This window comes from Monodon monoceros, unplaced genomic scaffold (assembly GCF_005190385.1).
Source record: "Monodon monoceros isolate NGI ecotype Baffin Bay Population unplaced genomic scaffold, NGI_Narwhal_1 Super_Scaffold_15, whole genome shotgun sequence".
Lineage (NCBI taxonomy): Eukaryota > Metazoa > Chordata > Mammalia > Artiodactyla > Monodontidae > Monodon > Monodon monoceros.
In genome coordinates this window covers 69,523,793-69,538,427 of record NW_021703771.1, presented here as the reverse complement: position 1 = coordinate 69,538,427, position 14,635 = coordinate 69,523,793, and the positions used below count along the sequence as shown (strand labels likewise).

Below are 14,635 nucleotides of genomic sequence, written 5' to 3'. Positions count from 1 at the left end.
AAACACCCAAAATATTTTCTTTTCCCTTTTATTTTCCCTTTCTTCCTTATAGAACTACTATAACATGCTTGTCTCTTTATCCATTATTTTTTATTACAAATTGTAAAATGTGGAACATGAGTTAAAGCGCACGATTTCTCTAAAATGTAACCAAGGCAAAATACATGTTTGTTATATAATTATCTGAGAAAAATGATTTTTGGGATCCTTATCCTTTGCTCCTCTAAAATGACTTTACCTTAAACATGTTTTGAGGTTTTCTGCCTCTGCTTTTGTGGATGCATTTCTCTGACCTGGGATATCCGTGTCCCCTCACCTTCATCTCTTGTTTATTGTCTCTCCCACGTTCTGTTTCCAGGGTCCTTTATGACCTTTATGCTTCCAAGGACCAAACCATCCAGGTCCTTGGTGCTTCAATCCTGTTCTGACCTCTATGATTCCTGTTTCTAGTTGTCAGTCATTGCTCTGTGACAAGTAATTTAGTATCTTTATATTGAAAAAAATGAATATCTGTGATGTAACTCAACTTTTCATGTGTATTTATCTCTAACAACTGCACCAGCAACTCCTTGAGGGCAAGGATCACATCTTATATTTGTGAGGTCCAAGTCACCTAATCCAATGCTGTCTACTTCAACATTATTTGTATATTGATTGTCTGATGTGAATTAGTTGCCTCTTTTGGAGGGATTTGAAAAAATCTGAAAAGGTCTTTTTTCCTATCCACCACTGCAAAGTGCAAATCATTACCTTTGTGTATGCTGAAGGGAAAAAATTCTTCTCTTCTAGATTTTTAGGAGGCAGGTTTATGTGTGTTTTCCTTTGAAAAGCAGGGGTTCAAAACTCAGATGACTTAAATGTGCAATATAAGCTGCTATAATAGTTTACTTGCTTTTTTTGGGTACATTCTGCAAGTTCTTTTTTGTGCGGTGGCCTAGAGACTAGAGCCTCCCTCCATCTGGTAATATTTATAAATTGAAGTGAAATGTGCTCAGTCGGGTTCAGTAAACTGTTTCCCTCATCATAGCCTTCTCTGGCCTCCTTTTAAGGAAGGAAGCAGTAGAATTTTTGTTTCCTGTTTCACTCATCTCTCAGAGTTCCCAGAGTGACAGAACGGCTGTGAAGTTTCCTGTGAAGTTCTTGCAGAACTAGGTCTTAGCAGAGGGAGCGGAAGCCGCCACATGGCAGACCCCTACAGCCAGGCAATCTTGTCACAGCGCATGTGTATAAAGTCTAGGCTACTGTTCTACATTTAGTTAGATACATCTGTATTTGTCCAGGCTGTTATATATAATCTGCTTATAGCTGTAATTTTGCTAAGGATCTGTGCTAATGAGTAAAAATACTGAGATTTACCAAACTGTGTCTAAACAGTTGTCATTAATTTTTTCTAATTAATTCTTATTGGGGTATGGTTGCTTTACAAGGTTGTGTTAGCCTCCACTGTACAAAAAAATGAATCCTCCATACACATACAGATAGCCCCTCCCTTTTGGACTTCCCTCATTTAGGTTACCACAGTGCATTAGGTGAGTCCCCTGTGCTACACAGCATGTTCCCATCAGTTGTCCATTTTATACATAGTATCAATAATGTATATGTGTCAGTCCCAGTGTCCCAATTCTTCCCACCCTACCCCTTTTCCCCTTGGTATCCATACATTTGTTCTCTAGGTCTGTGTCTCTATTTCTTCTTTGCAACTAAGGTCATCTAAACCATTTTTCTAGATTCCACGTATATGTGTTATATTATACGATATTTGCTTTTCTGTTTCTGACTTACATCACTCTGTATGACACTCTCTAGGTCCTTCTGTCTCTACAAATGACACAATTTAATTCCTTTTTATGGCTGAGTAATATTCCATTGTATATATGTACCACGTCTACTTTATTCATTCCACTGTCGATGGACATTTAGGTTGCTTCCATGACCCGGCTATTGTAAATAATGCTTCTATGAATATTGAGGTGCATGTGTTTTTATGAATTATGGTTTTCTCTGGGTATATGCCCAGTAGTGGGATTGCTGGGTCATATGGTCGTTCTATTTTTAGTTTTTTAAGGAGCCTCCATACTGTTTTCCATAGTGGCTGTATCAATTTACATTGCCACCAACAGTGTATTAGGGTTCCCTTTTCTTGTCATTAATTTTTTTTTACATTTTTTTAAAGAGTTTTTTTTCTTGTCCCCTTCCCCTCCCTCCTTCTTACACAAACGTTGCACTGTGGTACTGTGTCTATGACAATATTATGTGGCAGACTGTCTGGTCTGCCTTTATTTTTGTTCTTGTTTTTTTGGCTACTTTCTAAAATTGAAGTAAAATTATAGTTGATATACATATTATATAAGTTACAGGTGTACAATATAGTGATTCACAATTTTTAAAGGTTATACTGCATTTATAGTTATTAGAAAATATGGCTATATTTCCCATGTGTACAATATATCCTTGTAGCTTGCTTTATACCTAATAGTTTGTACCTCTTAAACCCCTACCCTTATATTGTCCCCCACTTCCCTTTCTCCATTGGTAACCACTAATTTCCTCTCTATATCTGTGAGTCTGCTTCTTTTTTGTTATATTCACTAGTTTGTTGTATTTTTTAGATTCCACATATATGTGATATCATATGTTATCTGTATTTCTCTGTCTGACTTATTTCACTTAGCACAAGGCCCTCGAAGTCCATCCATGTTGCTACAAATGGCAAATATCTCATTCTTTTCTATGGCTGAATAGTATTCCATTGTGTGTGTGTGTGTGTGTGTGTGTGTGTGTGTGTGTGTATAAACATCTTCTTTATCCATTCATCTGTTGATGGACACTTAGGTTGCCTCTATATCTTGGCAATTATAAATAATGCCATTATGAACATTAGAGTGCATGTATCTTTTCGAATTCGTGTTTTTTTTTTTCGGATATATATTCAGGAGCGGAATTGCTGGATCATATGGTAGCTCTATTTTTAGGTTTTTGAGAAACCACCATACTGTTTTCCAACTTACATTCTCACCAACAGTGTACGAGAGTTCCCTTTTCTTCGTACCCTCGCCAATACAAGATACTTGTGTTCTTTTTGATGATAACCATTCTGACAGGTGTGGGGTAATATCTCATTGTGGTTTGGATTTGCATTTCCCTGATGATCAGCAATGTTGAGCATCTTTTCATGTGTCTGTTGGCCATCTGCATTTCCTCTTTAGAAAAATGACTGTTCAGCTCTTCTGCCCGTTTTTTAATTGCGTTGTTTGTTTTTTTATACTTTTGGAATCAGGGCTTTAGCTTGTACATACCTTTGTGGGAACTGGGAGTATTTCCCTCTGGGAGAAGGAAGTAGTGACATATGTCACCCCTGGGCACTCTCAGCCCCCATGGCTTTCTACAGATTTACCCTGTGGCACTAGGCTTACCAAGGAGCAGGTATTTTATGGGAAGGAAAAAGCACCCAGAGGAAAAGGCTTTGCAAGTGGAGCATCTGCTATGTTTCAGCCCCCACTGATCCCTCCAGCCCAGTGCTTCCGTGCAGTATCTTAACTGCACAACCACATGCTGAGTCCCTGGCTAGAGAGACATTCCTGGGTAGAGTTCCTGGCTCTGTCGTTTATTAGCTGTATGGCCTGAGGCAAATCAGTTAATGTTTCAGAAACTTTCATCCTTCTTCTGTAAAATGGAGATCATAACTATGTCATGGAAATGTGGAGAGGCTTAAATAAGGTATGTTAGACATCCAGCGCAGTGCCTACCTCATGGTAGATAGGCACTCAATAAATGAGAAGTTTTTATTATTATTATATATTGCTAATAAAAAATAATCAAAACTTAGAGGTAAGATGCAAGATTGACTACATGTTGGGCAGTCTGGAGCAGTGTCCACCAGATGCATTCAAGAATTATTCAGCTTTTTATGAGATTCTTCATGTCTTGATTTATGTTACTGTTTACCATTGATTAGGGCCCTACTCCCAAAGTTATATATTAAATTTTCTAAATGTTTACCTGTTAAAGACGCAAGTGATTTCTGTGTGGTAGAATAGATAAACCCAAAGGTCACATTTTTATTGCCTCGTGGGAAATTAATCAATTTTGTGTTTAACCTAGTAAACTTCTAGCAGTCTTTCAGTGTCTATATACATTGCATCTTGAATTCTTTTTGAACCATCTTTACCATCCTGCTGGTTCCCTCCTTAATTTGCAAGAGATTCATTCTGGAAAATTATACTTGGACAATGTCCATAATGCATGCTTAGACAAGTATATATCTTTTAAAAAGTGGCTTGTTCCATTGATTAAAATATGAGGACACCCCCTCCTTCTAACTTATTTCTGCATTTCCAGGGAGCTCCTGAGGTCCTAGTAAGAACTAGAGATTTGGGGAAGGCCCAGGGCATTTACTCAGATCCTGCTTTATCCTTTCTTTCCTCTTGAAGGCCGATGGGGTTTCACCTCAGGCTTCTCCTTTATAGCTCCCACCAATGCTTACTTTCCTCTCCAGGATCCTGATCTTTGTCCAGCTGATGATGTAGTAAAGGAATGTCTTCTAAACAACTTTCTGCCTTCCTTCCTCTCCCAATCTTAGAAATAGGCACCCTAAATGGTTTCATGTTTAAAGTACTTTTATTCTTAATGCAAACACATACAATGGTGAGGAAAAATAAGCAAAGGGTCAATTACAGTGTGCTCAAATTCTTAAAAAGTACTTTCAGGTTTGCCTCCTGGCCTGCCTCCCACTAACAATTGCCCACCTCCTCCACTTTAGTCTCCATTCTCCATTTAAGGATAAATGAGTCAGCTCTGCTTCCAGCTAACCTCCTTCCTTTTTCTCAAACTCTTTGAAAGTTCCCTTGGGAGTTTCAGATCTTCCCTTCCAGCCATGACTCTTTTATTCCCAAGGGTTGAGTTATCAGGCCCGCTACCCTCCTTGAGAAAGGTGTTAATGAGCCTGCCATTCAAGTTACCCCAGACCTAGAAGGATCTTTTTACCACTGAAGGACGCTCTAAGCTGGTGTCTCTAACCTCAAGGTCTGGGCACCTGGCTTGGCCCACTACTTTCCCTAGGAAAAGTCAGCTGAGATCATTGCCTAACAGAGCCCAGGCTCGACTGACCTGTTGCGTAGAGGTTTCCAACTGAGAAGTGTAGGGAGGTGGGTTTTACAATATGGATAGTGGGAAGGGATGTGTGAGGGAGGGATGTTTGAGGGGAGGGGCAGAGTCAATGTCTTTGGAAAAGGCATACATTTCATTGTAATTTTATACTTGGAGCATTTCTAACAACATTTTTGATCATATAAATTACAGAGAAATATGCATGACAAAACTGGCTGTTGCTGATGCACTGAAAATGCAGTACTTCCCTATGACTGTGTGGGGTGGGAAGTCGAATTATTGGAATCTCCTGGAGATAGAAGATTTTTTTTTTTTTTTTTTGTGGTACGCGGGCCTCTCAGTGTTGTGGCCTCTCCCGTTGCGGAGCACAGGCTCCGGACGCGCAGGCTCAGCGGCCATGGCCCACGGGCCCAGCCGCTCCGCGGCATGTGGGATCTTCCCGGACCGGGGCACGAACCCGTGTGCCCTGCATCGGCAGGTGGACTCTCAACCACTGCGCTACCAGGGAAGCCCCAAGAAGATTTTTATATATACCAAAAAGGGACATGGATTTTTTAAATAGTTGAGAAATGTTGTGGGATTTTTGAACAAAGCCTGGTATAGCTCAAATCGTTCTATTGCTCCAGATCCTCAAAGAGATTTCAAGTAGCCTAACCTACAATTTTCCAAGCCAGAAAAAAGTCAGTTGCAGTATGCAAACATCTCTAAGCTGTATTCAAATTCTCCCTGGAATGTTTTGTCTGGTTTTGCTTTTATTATTTTTTTTTAAGCTATGAAATTGGAAATAGTATATGTGACACATTTAACTCAGTATGTTCTGACAAGTAATAAACTAATACTTATAATGGTCCCTAAACTACTTGGTTGAAATATGTTTTACATCAGTGAGTGTGTAGATACATACACAATATTATAAGGAAAGACTTATGATAACTCACTGACTAGTGAAAGATTGCTTCAGAAAACATAAATTACCAGAGATCCAAGTAAGAGCTTTCCCTGGGGGGGCTTTGAAAGAATTTGCATTTGAATTGGATCCTGAAACTCTAAATTTGAACTTATCACCCATTCTTTAAGATACATTGTAGTTATATACAAGATAGCACTATAGAAATGAAATTCAATGACAACACATTAGTTTGGTCTTTTAAAAATTATTATCAGAATTATGTTACTCTGCTGGGCTAATTCTTGTTCTAAATTCAGCTTGTCATTATAGCATCAAGAATCTGACCCCAAATGGATTTCATAACTAATCTCTTTTAATAAATATCCCGAGTCATTGAAATGTAAAAGAAATCTTACATAGAGAACTCAACAAGGAAAATGAGTTGGGAATAACACAGCTTAATAATTGGTAAATTTTTTCACCTTGCCTTCTTAAATCTGTGTTACTACTGCCAACAGGATAGGCATATTAAGGCATAAAAATGACCATTTTCTAGAACCTGAGGTCAAATCCACTTTAGATACCAAGATATTTATGTCTTTACAGATCTCATTGATCAGTTTAGACTGCCACTTATGATTCTTCTATTCCATCATTCCTAAGCATGAATTTAGTCACAGGAAATATTTACAGAAAGTTCATTTCTTTATTAAGAATTAATGGAGAATAACTTATTTAAATATGCTGGGATTTAAATGCATTCTGTAAATGATTTACTTATCAGAAATCAAATATTATGTTATATTATCTTATCTTTAACTATAAGATGAATGGGTGTCTTTTAGCATCTGGCTCTGCCCCTTCCTTGCTGTGGGCTGTTTACTGGACCTTCCTTGCTTGTTTTCTCGCATATAAAAATAGGGATAACAATTGCAGTTATCTCATAGAATTGGTGAGAGAATTAAATGAGATAATATGAATATGAAAACCATGTATCTGGCACATAAAAAGGGCTCCATAACTATTATAACTATCATAGTTAATAAATTAAAATGATTGACAGTCAAAGTATGATTGAAACTTTAAAATATGTATTTTTATATTTTGGTGTTTCTCTCTTTCCAATTGCATTTTACTTGGGGCGCAATGTAGCCGTCACATTCGTACTATATTTAAATCCATGCATGCCATAAAATAAGCTGTTATAAATTTTATTTACGGGCTTAAAAGGGTGCTTCCAACTGTTAAAATTATGCAACTTCTTTACGAGGAGAGAGGAGAAAAGGAAATAATGTCTATTGAAAAAATATATTGTTTTCTTTTTTGTCATTGTTTCATCTACAGAATGGGCAGTATTCCCCTTGAAAGAGCTGATGGGAATAATGCCATTTGGAAAGTACACAACACAGCAGCATGGCAGAACACAAGAAAGTTCTGAACTGTCAGCTTCCAGGGTCCTTGCATGGCCAAATGACTCTTATTTTCCTAAAATTACTCTAAGAATATTTTGTAGCAGCAATTTGAATAAACGGACTCACTTGTCACTGTGATTTAATGTCTGCTTTGCTACTGAATCAGCTGTATTTGGCCAGCCCTGCTGTCTTCACATTTTTCTTTGTGTTTATCCCTAAGCTTAGCAACTAACCAAACACTGAGTGGAATATCGATATTTAAAAGTGAAATGTATTAATAGTTTACTAATTGTTCCACAGAGAGACTGAGTTTGTATGGTTTACATTTTTGTACTTCTTTCTGTTCTACTTATGATATTCTGAATGTCTGAAATTTTTTGACTTCCCCCCACTATTCACAAGCTTTCAAATACTGGTAAAGACGTGTCTTTGTGTGTCTTTAGTTCACATAAGATTGCTATGTTAAGTGCTGATGAATATAGAAATGTTAAGACCACGAGAACAATTTTAATAAAGAATCAAAAAGTAACAGATTATGTAAACAGGACAGGTGGTTTTCTTAAGGTAGTGACCAAAATTAAAGCCCCCCTCCTCCACGCCCTACCCCTAACAGTTTTCTTTTGATCAAATAACTATAAGCCTGTGTTTCTGGACACAGAATGATGTTTTAAGTTGAAAAAATATTACTGACTTTTACTGAAAGCAAATTCAAAGCAAAAAGCTTTATTTTATGCCATTTAAAAATTGTCAGTCATATATTTACAGTCATAGAATTACCGTTTTGGGGTTTTGTTTTACCTTGGAAAGGCTTGAAAATATTTACTTTAAACCCATTTTTATACGTACTAAAGTATTATAACACTCTTTCAAAAAAGGAAAGTGATCATGTGTCATTTCAGGCATCAAATTGGTCTAGGCAAGGGAAAAGTATTCAGTGTTTTTGCACTGAGCTCTGGGCTCTGAATGGCGCCTCTTCCACTAATCAGAAAAACTTTAGAGCCGTCAGGGTCTTTAAAGATCATTATTTTATACCCTCAGTTTACAGGTAAGAACCTGAGGCCCAGAGAGTATAAGTGACCTGTTGAAGGTCTGGAGCTCTCCAGACAGCGCTGCAGGATCTTTCCCCAGCTTCACTATTGTGGAGGCTGCTTTCTATATGCCATTCTCTTCTTCCTATGACCCTCACAAAAATAATTTCGAGGTTTTTGGAAAGATTACTGGAAAATCTCGGGGCTTATGAGATGTTTTATTCCTTTCCTAACCCCTTTTCCTTGCTTCCTATGCGTCCCCAGCCGTCCGCGGAGCCGCTGGAAGAGGCAGCGGGCAAGGGCCAGGCTTCTTCTCCGGGAGAGACAGACGGTGGCCCCAGCTGACCACTTCCCGCGGCCAAAGGCCCAGGCCTGGATCATCCTCGGGCTCCTGGGCCGCGTGATGCAGCCCAAAAAAGGTACAGCATCGCACGTGTTCCTGCCAGCGTCCGCGCCTCGCGCGTCCAGGCCTCGCGCGCCGCCGCCCAATCGCCGCTGCCGCCTGGCGCTCGGGTCGCGTCCGCCGGTCGCAGGGAGACTGGAGGCCGGGAAGCGCGCCGCCCGCCGCCATGCGGTTCCGCTTCGGGGTGGTGGTGCCGCCCGCGGTGGCCGGAGCCGGGCCGGAGCTGCTGGTCGTGGGGTCTCGGCCTGAGCTGGGGCGCTGGGAGCCGCGCGGGGCGGTGCGCCTGAAGCCGGCGGGCACGGCAGCGGGCGCTGGGACGCTGGCGCTGCAGGAACCGGGCCTGTGGCTCGGGGAGGTGGAGCTGGCGGCCGAGGAGGCGGCGCAGGACGGGGCGGAGCCGGGCCGCGTGGACACGTTCTGGTACAAGTTCCTGAAGCGCGAGCCGGGAGGAGAGCTCTCATGGGAAGGTACTGGGAGCTGCGCCGGCCTGCATCCCGGCCTCGGCCTTGGCCTGGGCCTCGGCTTCGGCCTGGGGCGGGCCCCACAGTCCCCGCCGCGACTTCCCGGGCGCTTTGCCCGGCTCTCGGGCTTCACAAGCTGTCTGAACTCCCCGGACGCCCTGGGCTGACCCTTCTCTGTCCGCCCAGCTGTCGCCCCAGCCGCGCCTCCCGCACCCGACAGGTTCGCTAGATGGAGGCTGGGTTTCTGTCCTCCCTCCCCTTCGGTCTTTGCTCCTCCGACCTCTTTCCCACAAACACAGGACCCGGTTGGGGCCTCGGTCCCCCTCGCCCTCCGCGTCCTCCCTGCGCGGGTCCCCGGACTGCCAGGTCCCCCGCCGCCCCTGGGTTCGCTCCTCAGCTCTGCCTTGACTGTTTTTGTGCCCTCATTTTCTTGCCCCGATTCACTAAAGAATGACCCAACCAGTGAAGCTACCCTTTTCGCTAATCCTAACTTGCAACGTACTATCTCTAGTGTATTTTTTTTTCTTCTTTTCGATTTGAGAATGAACTACTGGAAAAACATTGAGCGTTTCTCTTTTTGATTTTTTTTTTAAAGCCCCGAATATATGACAGTTGAGATATGCTCTGATTTCTTAAAATATAAAAACAATACATGCTGGCTGTAAAATATCAAAAACAAAAGCAAAAAATGTACAAAGTAAAAACTTGTGTCCTCCACACACCCTGAGTCCACTGCACACTGACCAATATATGACATGTATCTATCTCACACATAAATTGGTTAATATATTATTCTCTATCCTGCTTTTTCTTGCTCTGTAAAGGTTGCGGATACCTTTTAGTGCCACTCGTATAAATGTATATTTCATTTTTTAAATGGTAATGAAATATTCTGCATCTACCAATGTGCATTTAGGTTGTTTTCTGTCTTCCTCTGTTATAAACAGTAATAGCTTAATTGGAAATCCGTGTATAAAGTTATCTTTGAGCATTTGGGAATGTTCCTGTATGGTAGATTCTGAGAAGTGAAACTGTTAGGTCAAAGCGTGGCCATATTTTACATTCCAGTAAGGACTACCAAATTATTCCCTGAAAACTTTATGCCAGCGTAGAATCCTGCCCGCGATGTGTGAATTTAGACAGTCCTTTCTTTAAATGAAATGTGCAAAGTTGGGGATTGGAGTATGTGTGGCTCAGTAGTTGTCTAAAGTGGATGAAGTGTCTCTGTGGAAGTTTATATGACAAAAATGGGCCACTTAGCCCATAATGATGTGGAATCAAAGAATCTGCAAAGAGCATGAGTGTTCTGTAATATGTTTATATATATATATTTTTTCCTTGTTCCTCTTTTTGTACCCCACTGAGTTTCATGGTCTGGTGACATTTATTGTCCTTTTGTATTACGATGCCAGAACTGAAAGGTACTCTCATCAATTGTGCCCTTCTTTACAGGATATTACTATTATTAATAGTATCATATAATTATTTTTCATAATAAAGTAATATCTGATCATTTTAATAAAAATTAGGATGGTAAAAAAGAAAGATTCTTCCCTTTCCCCAGTCTGTCTCCTTTTCTATTTTTAGTTTTTCTGCTCTTCCTCCCAAAGTTCTGAATAATTTGCTTATATTGCTATTTCTTAATATAGCAACTTGAATTTTTCTGTTTTTAGATTTTCTGAGTTACCATACAAGTTATATATTACATTTAAATTAAAATTAGAAAATATCTATTGACAGCTGCTGTATATCCATTAAATTAACCATCATACTTGCTGTGAAATATGAGGAATTTAGCTCAAGTTCATTATCTCTCTCCTCCCTGCTGGTTTTTGTATTATTATTTTATACTGCATATATGTAGTTTATTGTTGACTTTCTATTATATAGAAATTTCTGTATTATGCTTCTGTTACATAGAAAGTTACTCCTATGTAAAAGGATAAGAAAAATAACTCACCTACACATTCCTCCCCTTCTCCTTACTTTGGTTAATCATCATTTCTACATTAAGTTCTATTAATATATAATTTGTATTCTGTTTTATAACTGTTGCTGTGCCTTCTTGTTTTAGGTGGATAGGTTGATTCTAAGAACTGTAAGTTAACAAAGAGCATCACGAGGCGCAGCATAGCCTATTTTTTTTGTTTGTTTGTTTTTTTGCGGTACGCGGGCCTCTCACTGCTGCGGCCTCTCCAGTTGCGGAGCACAGGCTCCGGACACGCAGGCTCAGCGGCCATGGCTCACGGGCTCAGCCGCTCCGCGGCATGTGGGATCTTCCTGGACCGGGGCACGAACCCGCGTCCCCTGCATCGGCAGGCGGACTCTCAACCACTGCGCCAGGGAAGCCCGCATAGCCTATTTTTAAGAGCAAGGATTCTAGAGCCAGAATGGCTTCACCAACCAGTGTGTGACCTTGGGCAAGTCACTTTACTGTGCTGTTGTTGAAAGGACTAAACTGGCTAATAAATCTAAAAAGCTTAGAATAAGACATATATTAAGTGTTAAATAAGTGTTTGTTATTGTTACTATTATGATTAGGAAATAATTAGTGTGGAACTAAGTAGTTCAGTTGCACTCATTGAAAGTTTGGAAATATAATTCTGTGACATGAAACCTGTGTACCAGGAGGAAAAGCTCTCTTCTCTTACACTGTAAATCATGCTCAGATTTTTATTTAAAGTGATACCAGAGTTCATTTTACTTTATATTTGGGTGGCCATGTTCTACACCTTGTTTCAAACTTTATAGTTACTTTTTAAAAACAGAAATAGCATGTTGATCATCAAAATTTCCTAGCTTAAATGCAGTATTGGATGAATGCAAATTCCTCACTTTTTGAAAACATTCTTTTCCTTGAAGAATTGGGATTTTTGTTCCAATTTTCACTAATATATAGCTTTCTGAGCACAGCTATCTGAGACTTTTATTTTTGTTGTTTTTAATTGAACTCCGATGTGTGTTGCATTGTTAAGGATTCCAAATCTTCCACTTTCTTGAATGTCTTAATCATTTCATTGGATTATATCCTCAAATAATTTTTTTTTAGTTTTTTTTCATACTTTTTTTTTTGCATACACACCCTGTATTTTATTTTTACAAGAGATAAATAAACTGACATCAAACATTGTAAATGGATGGCCACAACAAAAGCAACAATGATTGCAATTACCAAACACGAAACACACTCACACTATGTCATAATATTGACATTCACTCCAGTAATCCTCCACTGTAACAGCTCCTTTACTTTGCAGTGAAAATTGATTTGTATATTTTTTGCCTCTGAGTCTCTGTGGGATTTTTTTTTTATTCAAGCAGAAAGTCACAAAAATTATAATCATCCTCATCAGTTCACTCAGTCCCATGTAATTAATTTTTATTTCATCTTGATCTTTTGTTAGCACTTTTATAAATTCATCAGTTTTCCATTAGAGTTGTGAAAATGCTCATTCATTCACTTCAGCAGTATAGTCAGTTACCAGAAACCTGTACTTGTCAGAGTCTTTTCCATGAATTCCTTGAAGATGAAACACTTTTATAGGAACATTTTTGTAAAAACATCAGAGTACACCCAGAACTGTCTGCAAATGACAAAAGACTTCAAAATGACCGTGGTTAAAGATTTGGTGAAAGTTCATAATAATGCAATTGACAAGGAAATTTAGTTATTTCTGAGATACATATTTTAAAGTAATAACTAGAATAATGACTTATAACATTATACCAGAACATATAAGATTTTTAGAAATTTCATGTAATGTCTGAAACATTTATATTAACATATTTCCATACAAATAACCCAAAGAAAATTTAGTATTAGTTGTTTTTGTTTGTTTTTTTATACTGCAGGTTCTTATTAGTCATCAATTTTATACACATCAGTGTATACATGTCAATCCCAATCGCCCAATTCAGCACACCGCCATCCCCACCCCACCGCGGTTTTCCCCCCTTGGCGTCCATATATTTGTTCTCTACATCTGTGTCTCAACTTCTGCCCTGCAAACCAGTTCATCTGTACCATCGTTCTAGGTTCCACATACGTGCGTTAATATATGATATTTGTTTTTCTCTTTCTGACTTACTTCACTCTGTATGACAGTCTCTAGATCCATCCACGTCTCAACAAATGACTCAATTTCATTCCTTTTTATGGCTGAGTAATATTCCATTGTATATATGTACCACAACTTGTTTATTCATTCATCTGCCGATGGGCATTTAGGTTGCTTCCATGACCTGGCTATTGTAAATAGTGCTGCAATGAACATTGGGGTGCATGTGTCTTTTTGAATTATGGTTTTCTCTGGGTATATGCCCAGTAGTGGGATTGCTGGATCATATGGTAATTCTAGTTTTAGTTTTTTAAGGAACCTCCATACTGTTCTCCATAGTGGCTGCATCAATTTACAGTCCCACCAGCAGTGCAAGAGGGTCCCCTTTTCTCCACACCCTCTCCAGCATTTGTTGTTTGTAGATTTTCTGATGCTGCCCATTCTAACTGATGTGAGCTGATACCTCATTGTAGTTTTGATTTGCATTTCTCTAATAATTAGTGATGTTGAGCAGCTTTTCATGTGCTTCTTGGCCATCTGTATGTCTTCTTTGGAGAAATGTCTATTTAGGTCTTCTGCCCAGTTTTGGATTGGGTTGTTTGTTTCTTTAATATTGAGCTGCATGAGCTGTTTATATATTTTTGAGATTAATCCTTTGTCCATTGATTCATTTGAAAATATTTTCTCCCATTCTGAGGGCTGTCTTTTGGTCTCATTTATGGTTTCCTTTGCTGTGAAAAGGCTTTGAAGTTTCATTAGGTCCCATTTGTTTATTTTTGTTTTTACTTCTATTACTCTAGAAGGTGGATCAAAAAAGATCTTGCTGTGATTTATGTCAAAGAGTGTTCTTCCTATGTTTTCCTCTAAGAGTTTTATAGTGTCCGGTCTTACATTTAGGTCTCAAATCCATTTTGAGTTTATTTTTGTGTATGGTGTTAGTGAGTGTTCTAATTTCATTCTTTTACATGTAGCTGTCCAGTTTTCCCAGCACCACTTATTAAAGAGACTGTCTTTTCTCCATTGTATATCTTTGCCTCCTTTGTCATAGATTAGTTGACCATAGGTGCCTGGGTTTATCTCTGGGCTTTCTATCTTGTTCCATTGATCTATGTTTCTGTTTTTGTGCCAGTACCATATTGTCTTGCTTACTGTAGCTTTGTAGTATAGTCTGAAGTCAGGGAGTCTGATTCCTCCAGCTCCGTGTTTTTCCCTCAAGACTGCTTTGGCTATTCGGGGTCTTTTGTGTCTCCATACAAATTTTAAGATGATGTTTTCTAG

General features: G+C 39.4%; 1 protein-coding gene across 1 annotated transcript in view; it reads left to right on the top strand.

The window, feature by feature from the left end:
- The first annotated feature begins 9,004 nt into the window (after window positions 1-9,004).
- The window catches only part of EPM2A (EPM2A glucan phosphatase, laforin), a 105,977-nt gene continuing 100,346 nt past the window's right edge, over window positions 9,005-14,635 (top strand). The window contains exon 1 of the mRNA XM_029223377.1: window positions 9,005-9,305. Coding sequence (XP_029079210.1) covers window positions 9,005-9,305 — 301 coding nt within the window. The remainder of the gene's footprint in view (window positions 9,306-14,635) is intronic.